This window comes from Pristiophorus japonicus, chromosome 1 (assembly GCF_044704955.1).
Source record: "Pristiophorus japonicus isolate sPriJap1 chromosome 1, sPriJap1.hap1, whole genome shotgun sequence".
NCBI lineage: Eukaryota > Metazoa > Chordata > Chondrichthyes > Pristiophoridae > Pristiophorus > Pristiophorus japonicus.
The window spans coordinates 126,240,524-126,260,302 of NC_091977.1; the positions used below are offsets into that span (position 1 = coordinate 126,240,524).

The following is a 19,779-nucleotide window of genomic DNA, read 5'->3' on the forward strand; positions in this document are numbered from 1 at the left end:
AACATAAAAACAATGAATGAAAAAATTAATGTGAAAGCAGAAAACCAAATACATATTCATATCTTGGAGTGATGTAGTATCTGATTTCCCCCCCACCCCCCATTTGATGGTTTGCAAAGTGAAGGTACCACTACATGAGGCAAGTGCAAAGAAGATTGCCATGCTTGTCTCGGTAGGGGACAGCAATGTGATATGAAGAGAGTTGGGGACCAAAATTGTCATCAGCGGGAAATTTGGGAGGGCAATTCGAATCATTGGAAAATTTACCGCCCAGCGGGAGTCAGAGGGAAGAGCCAGAAAATTTGTCTCTTTAACTCTGACACCACCTCCCAGCACTTTGGGGCGCTGTTTGAGGCGGTGTAAGTGCGGGTTTGTGTCAGGAGCGGGACGGTGTCCATCACTGATGTGCTGACCATGTCTGCACGGTGCTGACACGTCGCAACATCCCTCCCGTTCGCTTAAAGGGGAGGGACACTGCGAGGCCACTCAAGAGGGGGGTGCCGGGCTGCCTGTCGGTGGCCCTGCCAAATCAGTGGCCGCCATTGTCCGACCGACTCAGAAGTCGGCCATCAATTAAAACAAAATGGCGGCCACAGCGGTGCGCCCTTCCCTTTAAGGGTGGCAGTACCGCAAAGGCACTGGCAGCTTGCCGCCTCGTGAAACTGTCGGGGGCACCGACCAGCGGCGGCTATGCTACCGCAGAGCAACTTCTCCTGTGGGGCAGAAAAGGGGTCGCCGCCGGGCGGGGCGAAAACAGGGGCGCGGCGGAAACCTGTTCCCACCGCCTCTGGCCCGGGGGCAATTCTGGATGGGTTGGCCCCCACTCCTGCCCCCAGGCAAAAAGGCCTTACCGCCCCATTATAGGCGGTAATGGGCCTTACAGAAGGGGGCAATTTCTCTCCTGCTTAAAGTCTTAAAAAATGGCCAGCTTAGGGACCATGGAATTTCCCTGGCAGCCTAAGAAGTAAACAAGACTTCTAAACAAATTTCTACAACCAATTTGCACTGTTATTATTATTAACCAAAAAATGATATTGGTCAAGAGCATCTCTGGTAATAAATAAGCAACTCTTGCTCGTTTGATCAAATATCTACATCACAAAAACTGTTCATTATCTTCTGAAAGCCCATTCATTATATGTAAAGAAACTCAGCAAAGTTTTAATTGAAAAAAATAACCAATTATCCGATTTTTAAAAAGTTTACCTCAGGGATCATGACCAAACCAAAGGTTAATCCAAACAGAACCATATTGATCCCATACATCCATCTCAAGAATATGAAATATGAAGCAACTGAAGAACCAAAGTGACCTGATAAAGCAAAAAAAACATTGTTATTGCAACATACAAACAGTGAATTATTCCAGGATACGACACTGTTGGCCATGACGTTTGCAGTTATCTCTTGCAGAGCCTTCTAGAAGTGTGCTTTGATGCCTTCCTGCCACATTGCGGGAACAGGACACACCGCCTTCTCTCCACTGCCACTACCAACGCCTAAAGAGCTGTATCTGAGAACCTTCTGGCTCATTCTCTGTGTTGCTGCTGAGCCATGTCTTCAAACTCCAATGACAATGAGGTGCTACTGCATCAAAGTGCCTTCCTTTGAGTAGTGGAGAGAAACTGGGCCAAACATTACTGGCCATTAGACTAAATTGATATTGGCCCACCTGTCGAGAGCTAAGCCAACCAGCAGCAAATTTAGCACTGAGATCAACACTCCAGTTATGTAACTGAGCAGGCAACACAAATTGTGCTTGCTGCCTGCACCACTTTCAACAAGCACAGCCAAATAGCATTGGCCCAGACACCGCTCATTATTGGGCCATATCCAATTTCTAGGCCCTGGTTTAGTAGCATCACAGCACCATGGCAACTGGAGGGAAGCATAGGTTTGATGCCCATTGTTTGCTGATCCCAGCAACATTGTTGTGGGCAAGCACTGAGCAGAAAGAACATTCATGTCCATAATGAAGAAAAACATCAGAGGAAGAATCCTCCCGAAGCTTCTGTGACTATCTCCTAGCCAACACTTTTAGAACAGCATTGCAGAAGCTTGATTCTCCCATCTGATCGTTTTTCTTCCCCCTCGCAAGAAACACCACAGCCTCTTCTCAATATTTCCCTTGATCTGGAATTGAAGAGAAAGGGGTAGAAATTCGGCCGCGCCCCATTTGGGGCAATATCACAGGCGGAGCAGTCATTTTACCATCTTGAAAATGTTTGCGCCCACCACCCAGAAATTTGTCAAAATCGGTCGAAGAGCTGACAGGGGCACTAAATCAGCCATTGCACACCAGAGCTGGGGGGGGGGGGGGGGGGGGCATAACGAAAGTTTGGTCGTGTGATATATTCACAGAGCACAGCACACACAGCTTCCTAACATGGCAAGCAGCTCTCTCAAAAGTCTCCTGAATCTGCCTGGTTCTGTTTATTACTAACCCTGCACTTGCAGTACACAATACGTCCACATCCACAGTGTGGAGCTACAAACATTACACTTCTCCCTCCTTAATGAAGAAGCCATTATACATAACTTTCATGTTTATACATAACACAGAATACAAACTTATTTTTTTCCATATTTACAAATTTAACTTTACCACTTGTTTTCTGTTTCGAAGCGAATACCTTCGCTCTCGAACAGAACCTTCCAAACATGGTGTCGATTTCACTCATTTGAGGCTCATCCTGAGGAATGTTATCCTGCTCGGAATTTCCTTGATTTTCATTTGAACTCACTCTAACTTCAGGCTCTTTGTTTTCCTGACTCGGACTCAGATTTTCATTCTGATTCTCTCCTGGATTTGTTTCCAGTACATTAGATTTAGGATTTGCTACTGGTATATCAAAATTATCTGATGTCAGAAATAATTGAATCATTCCCACCTTCAACTCCTTCCATGTCTGTAGGTAAAATATGATCAATATGAACAAACCTAACCTGTCCATTATCAAACATCTTCAAATATGTGCGAGGACCACATATCTTCACCACTCTTCCTGGTAACCACTTTAACCATTTATGATGATGGTTCTTCACTCTCACCTTCTGGTTTAATTTCACACTTCTCTCTTTTACTCTACCTCTATCCTGATTCTCTTTCTGTCTTAATTGTGTCTCTTCTACGGACTGTGCCAAATTTGGCTTTAACAACGAGAATCTGGTTCGAGGCTGTCATTTGAGAAACAACTCTGCTGGTGTTCTACCAGTAGTTGTATGAGGAGTATTTCGATATATAATCAAAAAATTAGCCAATTAGTGATCCAATGACAACTGTCATTTCCTTGGATTTGGATCTATCATTTGTTTTATGAGGGCACGTTTTACAATTTGTACAGTGCGCTCTGCTGCACCATTCGAAGCAGGATGGTATGGTGGAACCTTGGTGTGTTTCACACCATTTTTGCTCGTGAATTGTGCAAATTCTTCTGAACGAAATTGTGGTCCATTATCCAAAACAATTTCTTCAGGGCAGGGAGGCCAAATGAAGAAAATTATTTTCATAAAATGTCCAATGTTTTACTTGTTGTTATTTTCCACATTGGAAACACCTCAACCCATTTTGAATTGACATCAATCACAATAAACAATTGTTGTCCTTCTAACTCAGCAAAATCAAAATATAGCCTTTGCCACACCTTGGGAGGCCATTTCCATGGCTGTAATGATACTGATGGTGGTTGCTTGCTTACCGATTGACATGTCGTACACTGACTCACGATGTACTCTATATCTTTATCAAGACCTGGCCACCATAAATAACTGCGTGCAAAACTCTTGGTCAAGCACATTCCCGGGTGCTGGTCATGGAGGTCTTCAAATAATTTGGACCTGAATTTATTTGGTATAACCACTCTTGCACTCCACATGATACAATCTTTATCGACTGATAATTCATTCCTATGAATGAAGAATGGATGTGCATCTTTGTCTGTTGCCTGGTTTGGCCATCCATTTGTAATATACTCATACACCTTTGACATCACTTGGTCACGTTTGGTTGCTCTACCAATCTCTTCAGCTGTGACTGGCAGTTCATCAATGTATGAAAAATAAAACACTTCTTCCCTATCGGGTGTAACTTCCCCTATGGGGAAGGCAATCTAGACATTGCATCAGCATTACTGTGATCAGCTGATCATCTGTATTCAATATCATATGTATATGCTGACAAAATCAAAGCCCATCTCTGCATTCGGGCTGCAGCTAATGTTGGAACTGGGGACTTTGGATGGAGGATTGCTGCTAGGGGCTTATGGTCCATAACAATGGTAAACTTACGACCATACAAGTATTTGTGAAACTTCTTGACCCAAAAATGAATGCCAAAGCTTCCCTTTCAATTTGCGCATAATTACTCTCACTGGCACTGAGAGTGCATGAAGCAAAAGCAATTGGTCTCTCCTCCCCACTACGTGATACATGAGAGATCACTGCCCAACTCCATGCGGAGAGGCATCACATGCTAGCTTAATCTCCTTAGATATGTCATAGTGAACTAATAATGTGCTCTCTACCAATTTGCTTTTACACTCTTTGAATGCTGTATTGCATTCTTTTGACCACTTCCAATGGACCTGTTTTTTCAAAAGTTCATTCAATGGATGTAATACTGTAGCCAAATTTGGTAGGAACTTCCCATAATAGTTCAAAAGACCCAAGAACGAATGAAGTTCAGTGACATTCCTGGGAGTGGGTGCATTTCTTACCGCATCCAATTTTTCCATGGTTGGATGTAAACCATCTTTGTCTACTCTGTACCCTAAGTACTCCACTGAATTTTTAAATAACTCACACTTACAAGCAGAAACTCGTACACTCTGCTCATCTAGCCATTTGAGGACTTCATTTAATATGTTATTATGAATTTGCCTATTTGGTGCTGAAATTAGTATGTCATCCAAATAACATACTACCCCTTCAATACCTTGCAAAATCTGGTTCATCACCCCTTGGAATATGGCAGGGGTGGAAGACACTTCAAACGGTAGACTATTAAATTGATATAGGCCTAGATGAGTATTTATAATCAAACATGACTTGGACTCCTCATCTATTTCAAGCTGTAAGTAGGCATTCGTAAGATCCAGTTTTGAGAAGATCTGACCACCTGTCAGTGTTGTGAACAAATCTTCTATATTCGGCAATGTATTGGGGACATTACCCTCTAGAACCTGGTTTACAGTTATTTTATAACCGCTAGCAAAAACTAGATCTGAGCATACGACAGTGAGAACAAGCATTTGGAATTCCCTTGACACGATCACATTGTAAAAACAATCTTACCTTACCATCGGACTTAGGTACAACAACAATGGGCGTAGCCCAATTACAGTGATCTATCTTACAAATAATGTTCTCAGTCTTTAGTCTTTTGAGTTCTTGCTCAACTTTCTCCTTGAGTGCATATGGTACGGAACATGGCTTGTAGTAAACCGATCTAGCATCCTTCTGTACCCTGACACTCGCCTTGAAGCCTTGGATTGGACTACCCGTTTCGCAGAACACCTTCGGATTCTTCTTGATAACCTTATCCGTTGATGAAAATCTCGCTTCCACACAGAAAATCTTACTCCAATCCAGCTTCAGTGAGCTCAACCAATTTCTTCCTAGTAAGGCAGGCTTGTCTCCTTTCACTATTATTAGAGGCAAGTTCTGAAATTGATCTTTATATTTCACCGGTACGGTGATACGACCTACCACAGGAATTTTCTCTCCCAAGTAGCCTCGCAGCTCTATCTTGGATTTCTCCAGTTGAAAATCACGCAATTTGTTGAGGTACAGTCACTCCGGTACTACACTCACGGATGCACCCGTATCAATTTCCATTGGTATCTTGAATCCCGCAACATCCATGTGGATTTTGATGGTTTCCGAATCGCTGACCGTTAACCTTGTGCTCCTGATGACATGTAACTCTAACATCTCCTCATCCTGTTGTTGTTCTTCCATTCTATATAGTCTCTTAGGATTTCTAATCATAGCTTTGAACGCTGGACTCATAGCTTTAAAAGCTGATTTACCCTTCAGTCGGCATGCCTTTGCAAGATGCCCAGTCTTTCTGCAGAAGAAACACAGCCTTCACGTATGGACAACTTTGAGCAATGTGTTGTCCCAGGCACCTATAGTATGACTTCGATGCTCTGTTAGAATTTCTAGTTTCTGAGACTTTCAACCATGCCCGTTTTTTACTTTGAACTTGCAGGTGATTTACCTCGGTTGACTGACAACCGTAATCATTATTTAATTCTCGGGAATATTGTTCAGCCATGCTCATCGACCTCGCTGTCTGACAAGCAATCTCAAAAGTCAAGTCATCCGTCGTCAATAACTTCCTTCTGATCGCATCATTTTTCACCCCACAAACAAAATGATTCCGTAATGCTCGGTTTTGAAAGTTTCCAAAATTACAGTGCATCGATAGCTTTTTTAATGCTACGATGTAATCACTGATACTTACATCAGTCTTTTGATTCCGAATCCCGAAATGATAGCTTTCATCAATTTCTAACAGTTTGGGGTTATAGTGCTGCTCCAGCTTCATTAAAATCTCTTTAAGCGTTGTGTCCTTTGGCTCGTCAGGTACAAGCAAATTTACAAGGGTTTCATATAATGTCGGACCCGCCTCCGATAAGAAGATCACTTTCTTACGTTCCAACACAGCCCGTTTCTGGACTGCATTGTCTGGAACTTCGATTATGTTATTTGCAATGAAATACAATTCTAGCCGATCCACATATGCTTTAAAACGTTCCCGGTCATGTCTATATTCACCCAAATGTCTCAATACACCTGCCATTTTAATCTCTAGCTGTTCACACCGTGTGCTGTATTTTACCTCTGATTTTGTAGCTTTTTTCCAAAGACAGAAACTTCCAAAGTCTCTCTGTCGGCTGGCTGAATCCTTCACCAACAAAATTTAAGCTTTAAATCATCTGAAAAATCCCATCTCAGTCACCAAATGTGATATATTCACAGAGCACAGCACACACAGCTTCCTAACATGGCAGGCAACTTTCTCGGAAGTCTCCGGAATCTGCCTGGTTCTGTTTATTATTAACCCTGCACTTGCAGTACATAATACGTCCACATCCACAGTGTGGAGCTACAAATATTACAAGCTTACAGACATTACAGGTCGGTACATTTTGTGGACCCATTGCGCATGCGCCAAACTCCGATTCAGATCCCGGCAAAAGGGTGGATGCACCCTTAAAGTTTTCAAAATCACTCATTTTCAAACTGTACTGTTTTGTCTAGCTGCTGCTGCAAACTCGGAGGCTCACGCACCATGCTGTGTGTAAACGTTACACTGACTGTGACCTCCGAGGGAAGCACTTCCTCATCCCTTTAAGTAGCTGAAAGCCTTCACCAACCGTTTTGCCAGACATTGTTCTTAGCAGTCGCTAAATGAGGCAGTCGCACCCAATTTACCAACCGTGACGCAAGCATGGGCGTTGCACTAGGACTGACATCAGGATCGCACTAATCGTCAGCAACCAGGTGCTACACGTTTGCAATGGTGACACTCCAATGAATTTTTGGTTGGGGCACTAAAAGCTGCGCTCCCAGTAGGTAACCTCTTACGCTCCCATTAACGCCCCCTCTGGCCACTAACTGAGGCGTTAGACAACCGAAAATCCAGCCCAAAGTATATATCCATCCCCATCCCTGTGGCAGTGAGTGTTCACATGCTAATGGTCAGCATCACCTTGGCATGTTCACAACCCAGCCAGGCCTACAGTCCTGCACCCTGTCTTTGAATCACATATAATGATGGACAAGACAGTGAACCTATCACATCTGCACTGCTAGCAAAAACTAGATCTGAGCATACGACAGTGAGAACAAGCATTTGGAATTCCCTTGACACGATCACATTGTAAAAAAATATCCTGCTGCAGCCCTCCTCCTGGGGTTAGGGACATAAGAATGTGATCCCAAGACATATTGAACCTGCCCAGGGGTGGAGTAGAACACTTGTTTTTTAATCTTTTTTCCTGTCAATTGGGATGCATGTAATGGTGTGCAAAGATAAAGGGGTCAGTATTAACTCCCAGAGAGCTTCAGGTTGGTGGGTATGAGGTGAATGTGAAACGTACTCACATTCTGCCGGTCAGTTGCCTGTCTGAAACAGGAGGAAAGCAGCAGTTGACCGATGGGTGGGAGCGGAAGTTCGGGCAGCCATCTGCTCCTCCTGGCCCCAGAAAGGAAATATTTCAACTTACCTTGAAGAGCCTCTTCATCTTCCTGACAGCAGCTAACCTGCTTCAGTCTGGTGGAAAAGTCGTGGTGGCTTCCTCACTCACCGAGTTAAATTCCAACTGGGATCCCATTGACATAATGAGATCACAATTACCATAAATTTGTGGTTCCTGTCTGTTTCTGGCAGATGCTTCAGCCACCAAACTGCAGTATAGCCATTAAAATAGTGACCAGAGGAATTCAAGTGGGAAAAGGCGGTAAGGCTTAATGCTCCATTTTAAAGGCCCTCTGCTCCATTCATGCCAACGGGTTAAAACTCTCCCCATATTGAGAATTTCAATTGAAAATTTGTGGTACGTTTTATTGTTGCATATAAAGGGCTGTTTGGGTACTATAGCCTCAATGGTGCCTAAATGCTAAATGAGGACACAAATTTCCAAAGAAAAAAGCCTGGTCAGTTTGGCACTTCAATGCAACACACATGAAGTGCTATTTTGTTGGAAGTGCCATCTTTTAGATTAAATTATACCAAGGCCCCATCTGCCTAGTCACGTAGACCTTTTTGAAGAAGAGCAGATAATTTGGATGAAGGGTCATCGACCTGAAATGTTAACTCCGTTTCTCGCCAAAAATGCTGCCTGACCCACTGAGATTTCCAGGATTTTCTGTTTTTATTTCAGATTCCAGCATCCATAGTATTTTGCTTTTGTGTTGTGGTAATTCTAATGTACTGGCCAACATTCCACCCCTCAACCAAAAACAGATTAATCAGTTACTCATCAGCTATTAATTTACTGTTTGTGATATCTTCGTGTGCAAAAATTAGTTGCTGCCACTGGCTACATAACTGTAACTACACTTCAAACATCATTAATTAGCTGTGACGTGCTTTGGGTCATCCCAAGAATGTAAAAGCATCATATATAGAAGTGCATATTCTTTCTTTACCAACTTATGTTTATAATTTTGAGAGTTTTATTTTTTCTTGTAGCCTGTAAGTCAATCTAAAACAAAATCATAAAAAAAAGAAAATAATGTATACAACCTTACTTTTAATTAAATGCTTCTGGAGCTTTAAAAATTGCACGCATTTTAATTGGCAGATAAGTTGAGCTATGACATTTCCCTGTGTGGACGAGAGCAGGGACTGCAAGGAGGATGAGCAAACTGACCACAGCACCGTGGTACAGGGGGTCATTCCAGTGGGGGGAGTAAAAAGAAACGTTGTAGTGGTTGGAGACAGTATAATTAGGGGGATCGATAAGGTTCTTTGCAGCCGAGAGCATGAGTCCCGAAGGCTGTGTTGCCTACCCGGTGCCAGGGTTAAGGACATCTCCTCTGGCCTGGAGAGAAACTTGGAGTGGGAAGGGGAAGATTCAGTTGTCCTGGTCCACGTGGTCCACGAGGACAAACAGAGGTTCTGCTGAGGGATTATGAGCAGCTAGGGACCAAATTAAAAAGCAGAACCACAAAGGTAATAATCTCTGGATTACTACCTGAGCCACAAGTTGTACTTCACTTAATCCAGGCCCCATACCCGGAGAAAACTATCTCAGCTTGTAATCGTTTACTTATGTCATTCCCCATTGTGTGGATCAAATTTGTCTTGGCATGCTTCTGTAATGTACGGGCCACTTGTAACAGTTCCCCTTCCGCGCCATATCCCAACCACGCTTGTAGGGCTTGGTTATCCATGTCCCTCCCCAGTAAACCCCTCAAGATTTACGTTAAGTTGTTAACCCGGTCATCTATTGCATACAGGTCTATGGAATTCATCGTCGTAACCCCTGCCGCATAACCCGTGCCTCGTGTTTCCAGTATTCCCCTTTTTGTTCAACCTTGTCCTGTTCCCTTTCTGACATTAAATCTCAGGGTAGTGGATTCCGGGCCTTCGAGGATCCGTTGTGTCAGGTTCTGGTAAAGACTTATAGTTTCATTCCCACAGAAGCTAGAAAAAATGATATCCATTAGGTTTAGGTTAAGTAGTCACTGACGCACCCCAAATTATATCCTTTCTTTAGATTCTTTTATTGCTAACCCCCCTTTTTAGGTTGTATTCCTTCTTGTTTGCGTTGCGCACGATCAATACCGGCTTCTTCGTGTTATAACCGTGTCACGCTTCAGGACATACATCTTATATTCCAGAGACCTCCCTTGGTCTTCATTTTATCCCACTGGCCAGTTTTCCGAAACATCCTGGGGTCCCACCCCACTTTTTGCTCCGTTCTGTTCCCACCCTTCTGTTTCTTGTGGGGTGGATTTGGCTGCTTGATTTGCAGCTTCATCCGCCCAGGCATGAGCTTCTAGAACTGAAATTCCATCCAGTTGGATTTCTGCGCCCTTCCCCTTTTGGTTCTATGAACTTGTTCCTGTCCTCGGAATCTACTGGCGCCCATGGCATCGGCAGCCTGCTGCATTACAACCTTACTTAATACACTATACATAGCCATGCATTAAAATAAGTTCTGTCCTTGCTCCAGTTCTTGGCTGCTGTGATGCATATTTCGGCAGTTAAATTAAACAAAGCTAGTTCATGTAGTTGTGTCGTTCCTGCGAGTGCTATATCTCTTGTAGTCCATCTGTATTATCCAGTGCCTGCGTGGGCCTCAAGGTCCCCAGTATCCTGAGTCTCCAGAGTCGAAGTAGCCGCTGCAGTCCCATCTCGGTGAGTGTTATACCTGCAAATTTTAACCAGATAGCCTGGTCGTCACCAGGTGTTAGGTTCTGGTCTACTCATCTTTTATCCATGCATGTTGAGGTCACTCTGTGAAATCGGAGGTAGGGGTTAGGTTGGGTTTGTGGACTTCACTTACCCACCGTGGGGTACATTGGCTCTATTGCCATAGGTGATGGTGCTATGGTTGCGCACTGCACTATCCGTCTGGTCCCGTTTTTAAAAAAAATCTCTTCCAGCTTATTTATCTTTGCTTTTAACTCTTGAATTTGTTTTGTTTGAGTATCTTTCTTTTATTTGTATCAGGCAAGTATTATTACATAGGCTAGTTCTGTTTTATTTTTATTCTGACTATCCACCATTTCCTCTATCTTGTCAGGTGAGTCTTTTTTATTCTATTAAGAAATCCAAATTAATAATGTCTAGTATAAAACAGCTGTCAATGGACAGGGTTAACTCCTTTTACAGGTTTGTAAGAAAGCCTGATGTCATTACGTGACTTCGCGTAATCATCCGAAAAATTATTTTTAGAAGTCTTTGTGCCTTCAAAACTTGCTTAGAAATTAGGAATCCGTTAAAACAGCAGAACTCATTAGTAAAGCCGTCATAATAAAAATCTTTTCATCAGGAAAAAAGGCATTTTAGATTAAACTCCAATGTTTTCTTAACTTCTAATTCAAGTACTTGCCAAAGATTTTTTTTTAATTGATTTAAAACGAGACCACACATTTTTAATAGCTATTTTGTTTACTGAAATCCAATTTTCACACAAGCTGTATACATTCCAACATTTCGGTTTTTTTTACGGTCCCGTTCACTAGGCAAATCTTGTGTTTTATTAGAATGTCCCTTTTTCTAAACTGCTAAAGCTTGCCGTTTTAGCATTTTATTATTTTTTTTCAAAAGTCCCTTTTACACCTTCGCAGATAGCTCGCCGCTCGCTCAGGAGTTTGACCTGATCCCTGAAGGTATTTCTAGATTGTTTCCAAATCTTTTAGTTGTTTTTCACTTTTTTTTAGAGATCAGATTTAATTAAATTTTTTTTTTTAGTTTGAATCCATCTCAGTATTTTGCTGTGCCTTCTCTTAATATCTCAAAATCCCAATTCAAATTTTGTAATTTCAATCTTTATTTAAAACTTTTTTTTTACTAAACTAGAAGCTTTCGCGTCAAGGTTTTACACAAAGGAAAATGGGAGCGTACTTCCCCAACCCGCAGCCTCGAGAGACCCTCGCAGGCTTTTTTAAAAAGGCATTCTTTATCTCAGACTAAATTTATGTCTTTCAACCCAATGTAATCAATGATTGCATGTTTTCTGTCGACAGGTAAGTGAGCGTGTCAAATAAATTATTTTTCTTTTAAAAACCACCGGAACCATGTATTTTTTATCTTTTGCTCAACAAACCTATCCTTTGTACATTTCCTAGCTCCATAACTTATCATCCGAATAAATCCACACCTGCGTTTCTAACTTAAAATGTCTTAAAACTTCCCACATACAGGACAACACTACGAAGGGTTAAAAAACTTTCACACTATTTGGAAAAGTAAGTGGAGCTAAAATAAACAGCTCCATTAGTTTTCCAAACAGGCTTTCAGAAACATGAAAAATTCATTCCACAGTCAAAAAAATCACACAAGGACTCTCACTCAACGACAGGCATTCACAAAAGTCTCTCTTCATTCAACAAAGCCGATTAATTGTTTGGCCGGCTCTATTTTTCGATCCATATGTCACTTAAGATAATCACTATCAGCTTTTTTATGGCGTTACGTAGTTATGCAAGTTACAATTGGTTTCATTCGCCTTTTTAATAGCCGTGTTACCCATCTTCTTCGGGGCTATCTTGGGCACTCCCTTTTAATTCGTGTTGGGTATGCAGGACGTTATTTATATCTTTATGTCTTCCCTTGGCACCGTACACTCGTACTGCCACGCTTTGGGTCAATATATCCCGTCACTGCAGGGACGTCGTTTCCATGTCCTCACTCTCTCGTCCCTGCACCGTGCGCTCGTACCGCTTCGGGTCAATAGACCTTCCTCTATATCTTCCCTTGCGTCGTACCCTCGCACTGCCGTGCTATCTCCACGCGCGCGTTTTAGGATGCACCTTTTGACCCCCTTCCACCTCTAGATCGTCCCTGTCCTCCATCTCCGTCCCTCCTGGACCTGCTACAAATGGTTCTTTGTACAGATGTCCTTCCTTTGCGGTTTACAATGCCACAGCTCTAACTTGAAGGTGGTAAATTAAAACATGCTCACCCCAACAGCTGGGTCATTGTTCCATTCGGGATGTCCGTACCCTGCTCTCAGCGCCAAATGTTGAGGGGAGAAAGGGAAGGCTTCTCCTCCACGAGCGGGCCCCCTGATATAGAGGGTCGACACTCGCCCCAACCCGCGTAACAGCTCCCGGAGTTAGCAGACAGAGACAGATGGCAAGGTATAATGATCTTTTATTACGAACGTCCGGGAACACCTCTTATCACAGCCGCCTGTGAGTGGAGATGCTTCCTGAACAGCACAATCATACAACTTTTATACATTTCAAAAACCCCTCCGTTCCCTGGTAAGACCTCCCTAGATCTCTAATTGGACTGCTTTATCAGTGCTACTTCTCTAATTGGACTACCTTATTAGTGCTACTTTGGATTGACAGGCCAAGACCTTTGTGACCACTTTAGGCTGTGACGAGAATGACTTCATTAGGTCAGAATTTGTTGATTCTCCTTGGTGCCCGTGAGTCCGCCTCGAGCCTCTTCGCAAGGTCTTATCAATGTCTGTTTAGGTTCTCACATCGTATCCTGTCGGAATATTATTGAATTGATAACTTCTGGAGCCTTGGTACAAGGCTGAAGAGAGGCCTTTTATCTCCTTATGGATCGATGCAGGAACCAGCACTTTAACCCTTGTCCCGCTGGTACCCCTAATGCCAAATTTCTCTTACAGGATTGTTCAGCTGAGCGAAAAATTTAAAAGTCCAAGAAAAGGAGAAGGCAATACAGCAGGGTAGCACTGGGGGAAATGAAAACCAGTGCATGACAGGAAGGGACAGAATGTATAAACATAAAGGTGAATCAGGAAAAGGAGTCAAAGCAGGAAAAAATGGTAAAAAAACTAATATAAAAGCTTTTTATCTGAATGCACGCAGCCTTCATAACAAAATAGATGAGTTGACGGCACAAATAGATACAAATGGGTACGATCTGATAGCCATTAGAGACCAGGTTGCAAGGTGATCAAGGATGGGAACCAAATATTCAGGGGTATTTGACAATTCGCGAGGAAAGACAGAAAGGAAAAAGAGGTGGGATAGCACTGTTAATAAAGGATGAGATCAGTGCGTTACTGAGAAATTATATTGGCTCAGAAGATCAAGATGTTGAATCAGTTTGGGTGGAGATGTAATAATGGGAAAAAGTCACTGGTGGGCATAGTCGATAGGCCCCCTAACAGGAGCTACATTGTTGGACAGAGTATAAATCAAGAAATAAGGGAGGCTTGTAAAAAATCATGAGTGATTTTAACCTTCATATTGATTGGACAAACCAAGTTGGCCAGAGTAGCCTTGAGGAAGAGTTCATAGAGTGTATCCGGGGTAGTTTCCTTGAACAGTACATTGCGGTACATAGAAACATAGAAACATAGAAAATAGGTGCAGGAGTAGGCCATTCGGCCCTTTGAGCCTGCACCACCATTCAATATGATCATGGCTGATCATTCACCTCAGTACCCCTTTCCCGCTTTCTCTCCATACCTCTTGATCCCTTTAGCCGTAAGGGCCACATCTAATTCCCTCTTGAATATATCCAATGAACTGGCATCAACAACTCTCTGCGGCAGGGAATTCCACAGGTTAACAATTCTCTGAGTGAAGAACTTTCTCCTCATCTCAGTACTAAATGGCCTACCCCTTATCCTAAGACTGTGTCCCCTGGTTCTAGACTTCCCCAACATCGGGAACATTCTTCCCGCATCTAACCTGTCCCATCCCGTCAAAATCTTATACGTTTCTATGAGATCCCCTCTCATCCTTCTAAGCTCCAGTGTATAAAGGCCCAGTTGATCCAGTCTCTCATATGTCAGTCCAGCCATCCCTGGAATCAGTCTGGTGAACCTCCGCTGCACTCCCTCAATAGCAAGAACGTCCTTCCTCAGATTAGGAGACCAAAACTGAACACAATATTCCAGGTGAGGCCTCACCAAGGCCCTGTACAACTGCAGTAAGACTTCCCTGCTCCTATACTCAAATCCCCTAGCTATGAAGGCCAACATGCCATTTGCCTTCTTCACCGCCTGCTGTACCTGCATGCCAACTTTCAATGACTGATGAACCATGACACCCAGGTCTCGTTGCACCTCCCCTTTTCCTAATCTGCCGCCATTCAGATAATATTCTGCCTTTGTGTTTTTGCCACCAAAGTGGATAACCTCACATTTATCCACATTATACTGCATCTACCATGCATTTGCCCACTCTCCTAACCTGTCCAAATCACCCTGCAGCCTCTTAACATCCTTCTCACAGCTCACACCACCACCCAGTTTAGTGTCATCTGCAAACTTGGAGATATTACACTCAATTCCTTCATCCAAATCATTAATGTATATTATGAAGAGCCGGGGTCCCAGCACTGAGCCCTGCGGTACTCCACTGGTTACTGCCTTCCATTCCGAAAAGAACCCGTTCATCGCGACTCTCTGCTTCCTGCCAGCCAACCAATTCTCTATCCACGCCATTACATTACCCACAATACCATGTGCCTTGATCTTGTACACCAATCTCTTATGTGGTACCTTGTCAAAGGCCTTTTGAAACTCCAAATACACCACATCCACTGGTACTCCCTTGTCCACTCGACTAGTTACATCCTCAAAAAATTCTAGAAGATTGGTCAAGCTTGATTTCCCTTTCATAAATCCATGCTGACTTGGACCGATCCTGTCACTGCTTTCCAAATGCGCTTCTATTTCATCCTTAATAATAGATTCCAACATTTTCCCCACTACTGATGTCAGGCTAAACGGTCTATAATTACCGGTTTTCTCTCTCCCTCCTTTTTTAAAAAGTGATGGTACATTAGCTACCCTCCAGTCCATAGGAACTGATCCAGAGTCGATAGACTGTTGGAAAATGATTACTAATGCATCCACTATTTCTAGGCCCACCTCCTGAAGTACTCTGGGATGCAGTCAATCAGGCCCTGGGGAATTATCGGCCTTCAATCCCATCAATTTCCTGAACACAATTTCCCGCCTAATAAGGATTTCCTTCAGTTCCTCCTTCTCACTAGACCCTCGGTTCCCTAGTATTTCCAGAAGTTCATTTGTGTCTTCCTTCGTGAAGACAGAACCAAAGTATTTGTTCAATTGGTCTGCCATTTCTTTGTTCCCCATTATTAATTCATCTGAGTCTGACTGCAAGGGACCTACGTTTGTTTTCACCAATCTTTTTCTCTTCACATATCTATAGAAGCTTTTGCAGTCAGTTTTTATGTTCCCGGCAAGCTTCCTCTCATACTCTATTTTCCCCTCCTAATTAAACCCTTTGTCCTCCTCTGCTGAATTCTAAATTTCTCCCAGTCCTCAGGTTTGCTACTTTTTCTAGCCAATTTATATGCCTCTTCCTTGGATCTAACACTATCCTTAATTTCCCTTGTTAGCCACGGTTGAGCCACCTTCCCTGTTTTATTTTTACTCCAGACAGGGATGTACAACTGTTGAAGTTCATCCATGTGATCTATAAATGTTGCCTATCCACCATCAACCCGTTAAGTATAATTTGCCAGTCTATTCTAGCCAATTCATGCCTCATGCCATCGAATTTAGCTTTCCTTAAGTTTGGGACCCTAGTTTCTGAATTAACTGTGTCACTCTCCATCTTAATAAAGAATTCTACCATATTATGGTCACTCTTCCCCAAGGGGCCTCGCACAACATGATTGCTAATTAGTCCCTTCTCATTACACATCACCCAGTCGAGGATGGCCAGTTCTCTAGTCGGTTCCTCCACATATTGGTCAAGAAAACCATCCCTAATACACGGCAGGAAATCCTCCACTACTGCATTGCTACCAGTTTGGTTAACCCAATATATATGTAAATTAAAGTCGCCCATGATAACTGCTGTACCTTTATTGCACACTTCCCTTATTTCTTATTTTATGCTTTCCCCAACCTCACTACTACTGTTTGGTGGCCAGTACACAACTCCCACCAGCGTTTTCTGCCCTTTGGTATTCCGCAGCTCCACCCATACCGATTCTACATCATCCAAGCCAATGTCCTTCCTTACTATTGCATTAATTTCTTCTTCGACCAGCAACGCCACCCCGCCTACTTTTCCTCTCTGTCTATCCTTCCTAAATGCTGAATACCCCTGGATGTTGAGCTCCCAGCCTTGGTCACCCTGGAGCCATGTCTCTGTGATGCCAATTACATCGTATCCATTAACTGCTATCTGCGCAGTTAATTCGTCCACCTTATTCCGAATACTCCTTGCATTGAGGCACAGAGCCTTCAGGCTTGTCTTTTTAACACACCTTGCCCCTTTAGAATTTTGCTGTAATGTAGCCCTTTTTGTTTTTTGCCTTGGGATTCTCTGCCCTCCACTTTTACTATTCTCCTTTCTATCTTTTGCCTCTGTCTCCCTTTTATTTCCCTCTGCCTCCCTGCATAGATTCCCATGCCCATGCCATATTAGTTTAACTCCTCCCCAACAGCACTAGCAAACACTCCCCCTAGGACATTGGTTCCGGTCCTGCCCAGGTGTAGACCGTCCGGTTTGTACTGGTTCCACCTCCCCCAGAACCGGTTCCAATGCCCCAGAAATTTGAATCGCTCCCTTCTGCACCATTCCTCAAGCCATGTATTCATCTGAGCTATCCTGCGATTCCTACTCTGAGTAACACGTGGCACTGGTAGCAATCCTGAGATTACTACTTTTGAGGTCCTACTTTTTAATTTAGCTCCTAGCTCCCTAAATTCGTCTCGTAGGACCTCATCCCATTTTTTACCTATATCGTTGGTACCTATGTGTACCACGACAACTGGCTGTTCACCCTCCCTTTTCAGAATGTCCTGCACCCGCTCCGAGACATCTTTGACCCTTGCACCAGGGAGGCAACATACCATCCTGGAGTCTCGGTTGCGGCCGCAGAAACGCCTATCTATTCCCCTTACAATCAAATCCCCTATCACTATAGCTCTCCCACTCTTTTTCCTGCCCTCCTGTGCAGCAGAGTCACCCATGGTGCCATGAACTTGGCTGCTGCTGCCCTCCTCTGATGAGTCATCCCCCTCAACAGTACCTAAAGAGGTGTATCTGTTTTGCAGGGGGATGATTCAGGGGGTAGTGCAGAGCTGCACTACCTTCCTTACACTGCTCTTCCTGCTGGTCACCCATTTACTATCTGGCTGAGTACCCTTTACCTGCGGTGTGACCAACTCACTAAACGTGCTATTCACGTCATTCTCAGCATCCTGAATGCTCCAGAGTGAATCCACCCGAAGCTCCAGTGCCACAATGCGGTCCGTCAGGAGCTGCAGGTGGATGCACTTCCCGCATATGTAGTTGTTAGGGACACTGGAAGTGTCCCTGACTTCCCACATAGTACAGGAGCAGCATAACACGTGTCCGAGCTCTCCTGCCACGACTTAACCCTTAGATACACTTAAGTTGGCAACAACAATGCTAAATGTTACTTACTGATAAAGAAAGAAAAAGAAAAGCTACCTACCATTCACCAGCCAATCACTTACTCCCTTGGCTGTGATGTCACCTTTCGATTTCTTTCTACTTCTTTTTTGCCTTCTCCCTGCAGCTGCACAAGCACGCCTCTCCACGCACCTCCCGAGCCTCTCACCGACACACCACGACTCCAGATGACTCTCGGACGCTGGGCCTTTTTATAGGCCTCTCCACGCACCTCCCAAGCCTCTCGCTGACGCACCATGACTCCCGATGACTCCCAGACGCTGGGCCTTTATAGGCCTCTCCACGCACCTCCCGAGCCTCTCACCGACGCACCATGACTCCCGATGACTCTCGGACACTGGGCCTTTATAGGCCTCTCCATGCACCTCCCGAGCCTCTCGCCGACGCACCATGACTCCCGACGACTCTCGGACGCTGGGCCTTTATAGGCCTCTCCACGCACCTCCCGAGCCTCTCACCAACACATCACGACCAGGGAGCAGGCTATCTTCGATCTGGTAATGTAATGAGATTGGATTAATAAACGATCTCCTAGTATAGGATCCTCCAGGAATGAGTGATCATAACATGGTTGAATTTCAAATTCAGTTGGAGGGTGAGAAAATTGGATCTCAAACCAGTGTCCTCAGCTTAAATAAAGAAGACTACAAAGGTATGAAGGCAGAGTTGGCTAAAGTGGACTGGGAAAATCGATTAAAGTGTGGGACGGTTGATGAGCAGTGGTAGAGATTTAAGGAGATATTTCATAACTCGCAACAAAAATATATCCCAATAAGAAGGAAAGTCTGTAAGAGAAGGGAGAACCATTCATGGCTAACTAAGGAAATAAGGGATGGTATCAAATTGAAAACAAGGGCATACAATGTGGCCAAGACTCGTGGGAGGCCAGAGGATTGGGAAACTTTTAAAAGCCAGCAAAGTACGACTAAAAACATAATAGAGAGGGAAACTAGATTACGAAAGTAAACTAGCATGAAATATAAAAACAGATAGTAAGAGTTTCTACAGTTACATAAAAAGGAAAAGAGTAGTTAACGTAAATGTTGGTCCCCTAGAGGATGAGACTGGGGAATTAATAATGGGGAACAGGAAAATGGCAGAGACATTGAACAAATATTTTGTATCGGTCTTCAAGGTAGAAGACACTAAAAATATCCCAATAGTGGATAGCCAAGGGGC

At 43.6% G+C, this 19,779-nt stretch overlaps 1 protein-coding gene across 1 annotated transcript in view; it reads right to left on the reverse strand.

The window, feature by feature from the left end:
• Nucleotides 1–19,779, reverse strand: part of tmc1 (transmembrane channel-like 1) — a 166,792-nt gene that overhangs the window by 64,233 nt on the left and 82,780 nt on the right. Inside the window, exon 9 of the mRNA XM_070871036.1 lies at nucleotides 1,207–1,313. Within this exon, the coding sequence (XP_070727137.1) occupies nucleotides 1,207–1,313 (107 nt within the window). The remainder of the gene's footprint in view (nucleotides 1–1,206; nucleotides 1,314–19,779) is intronic.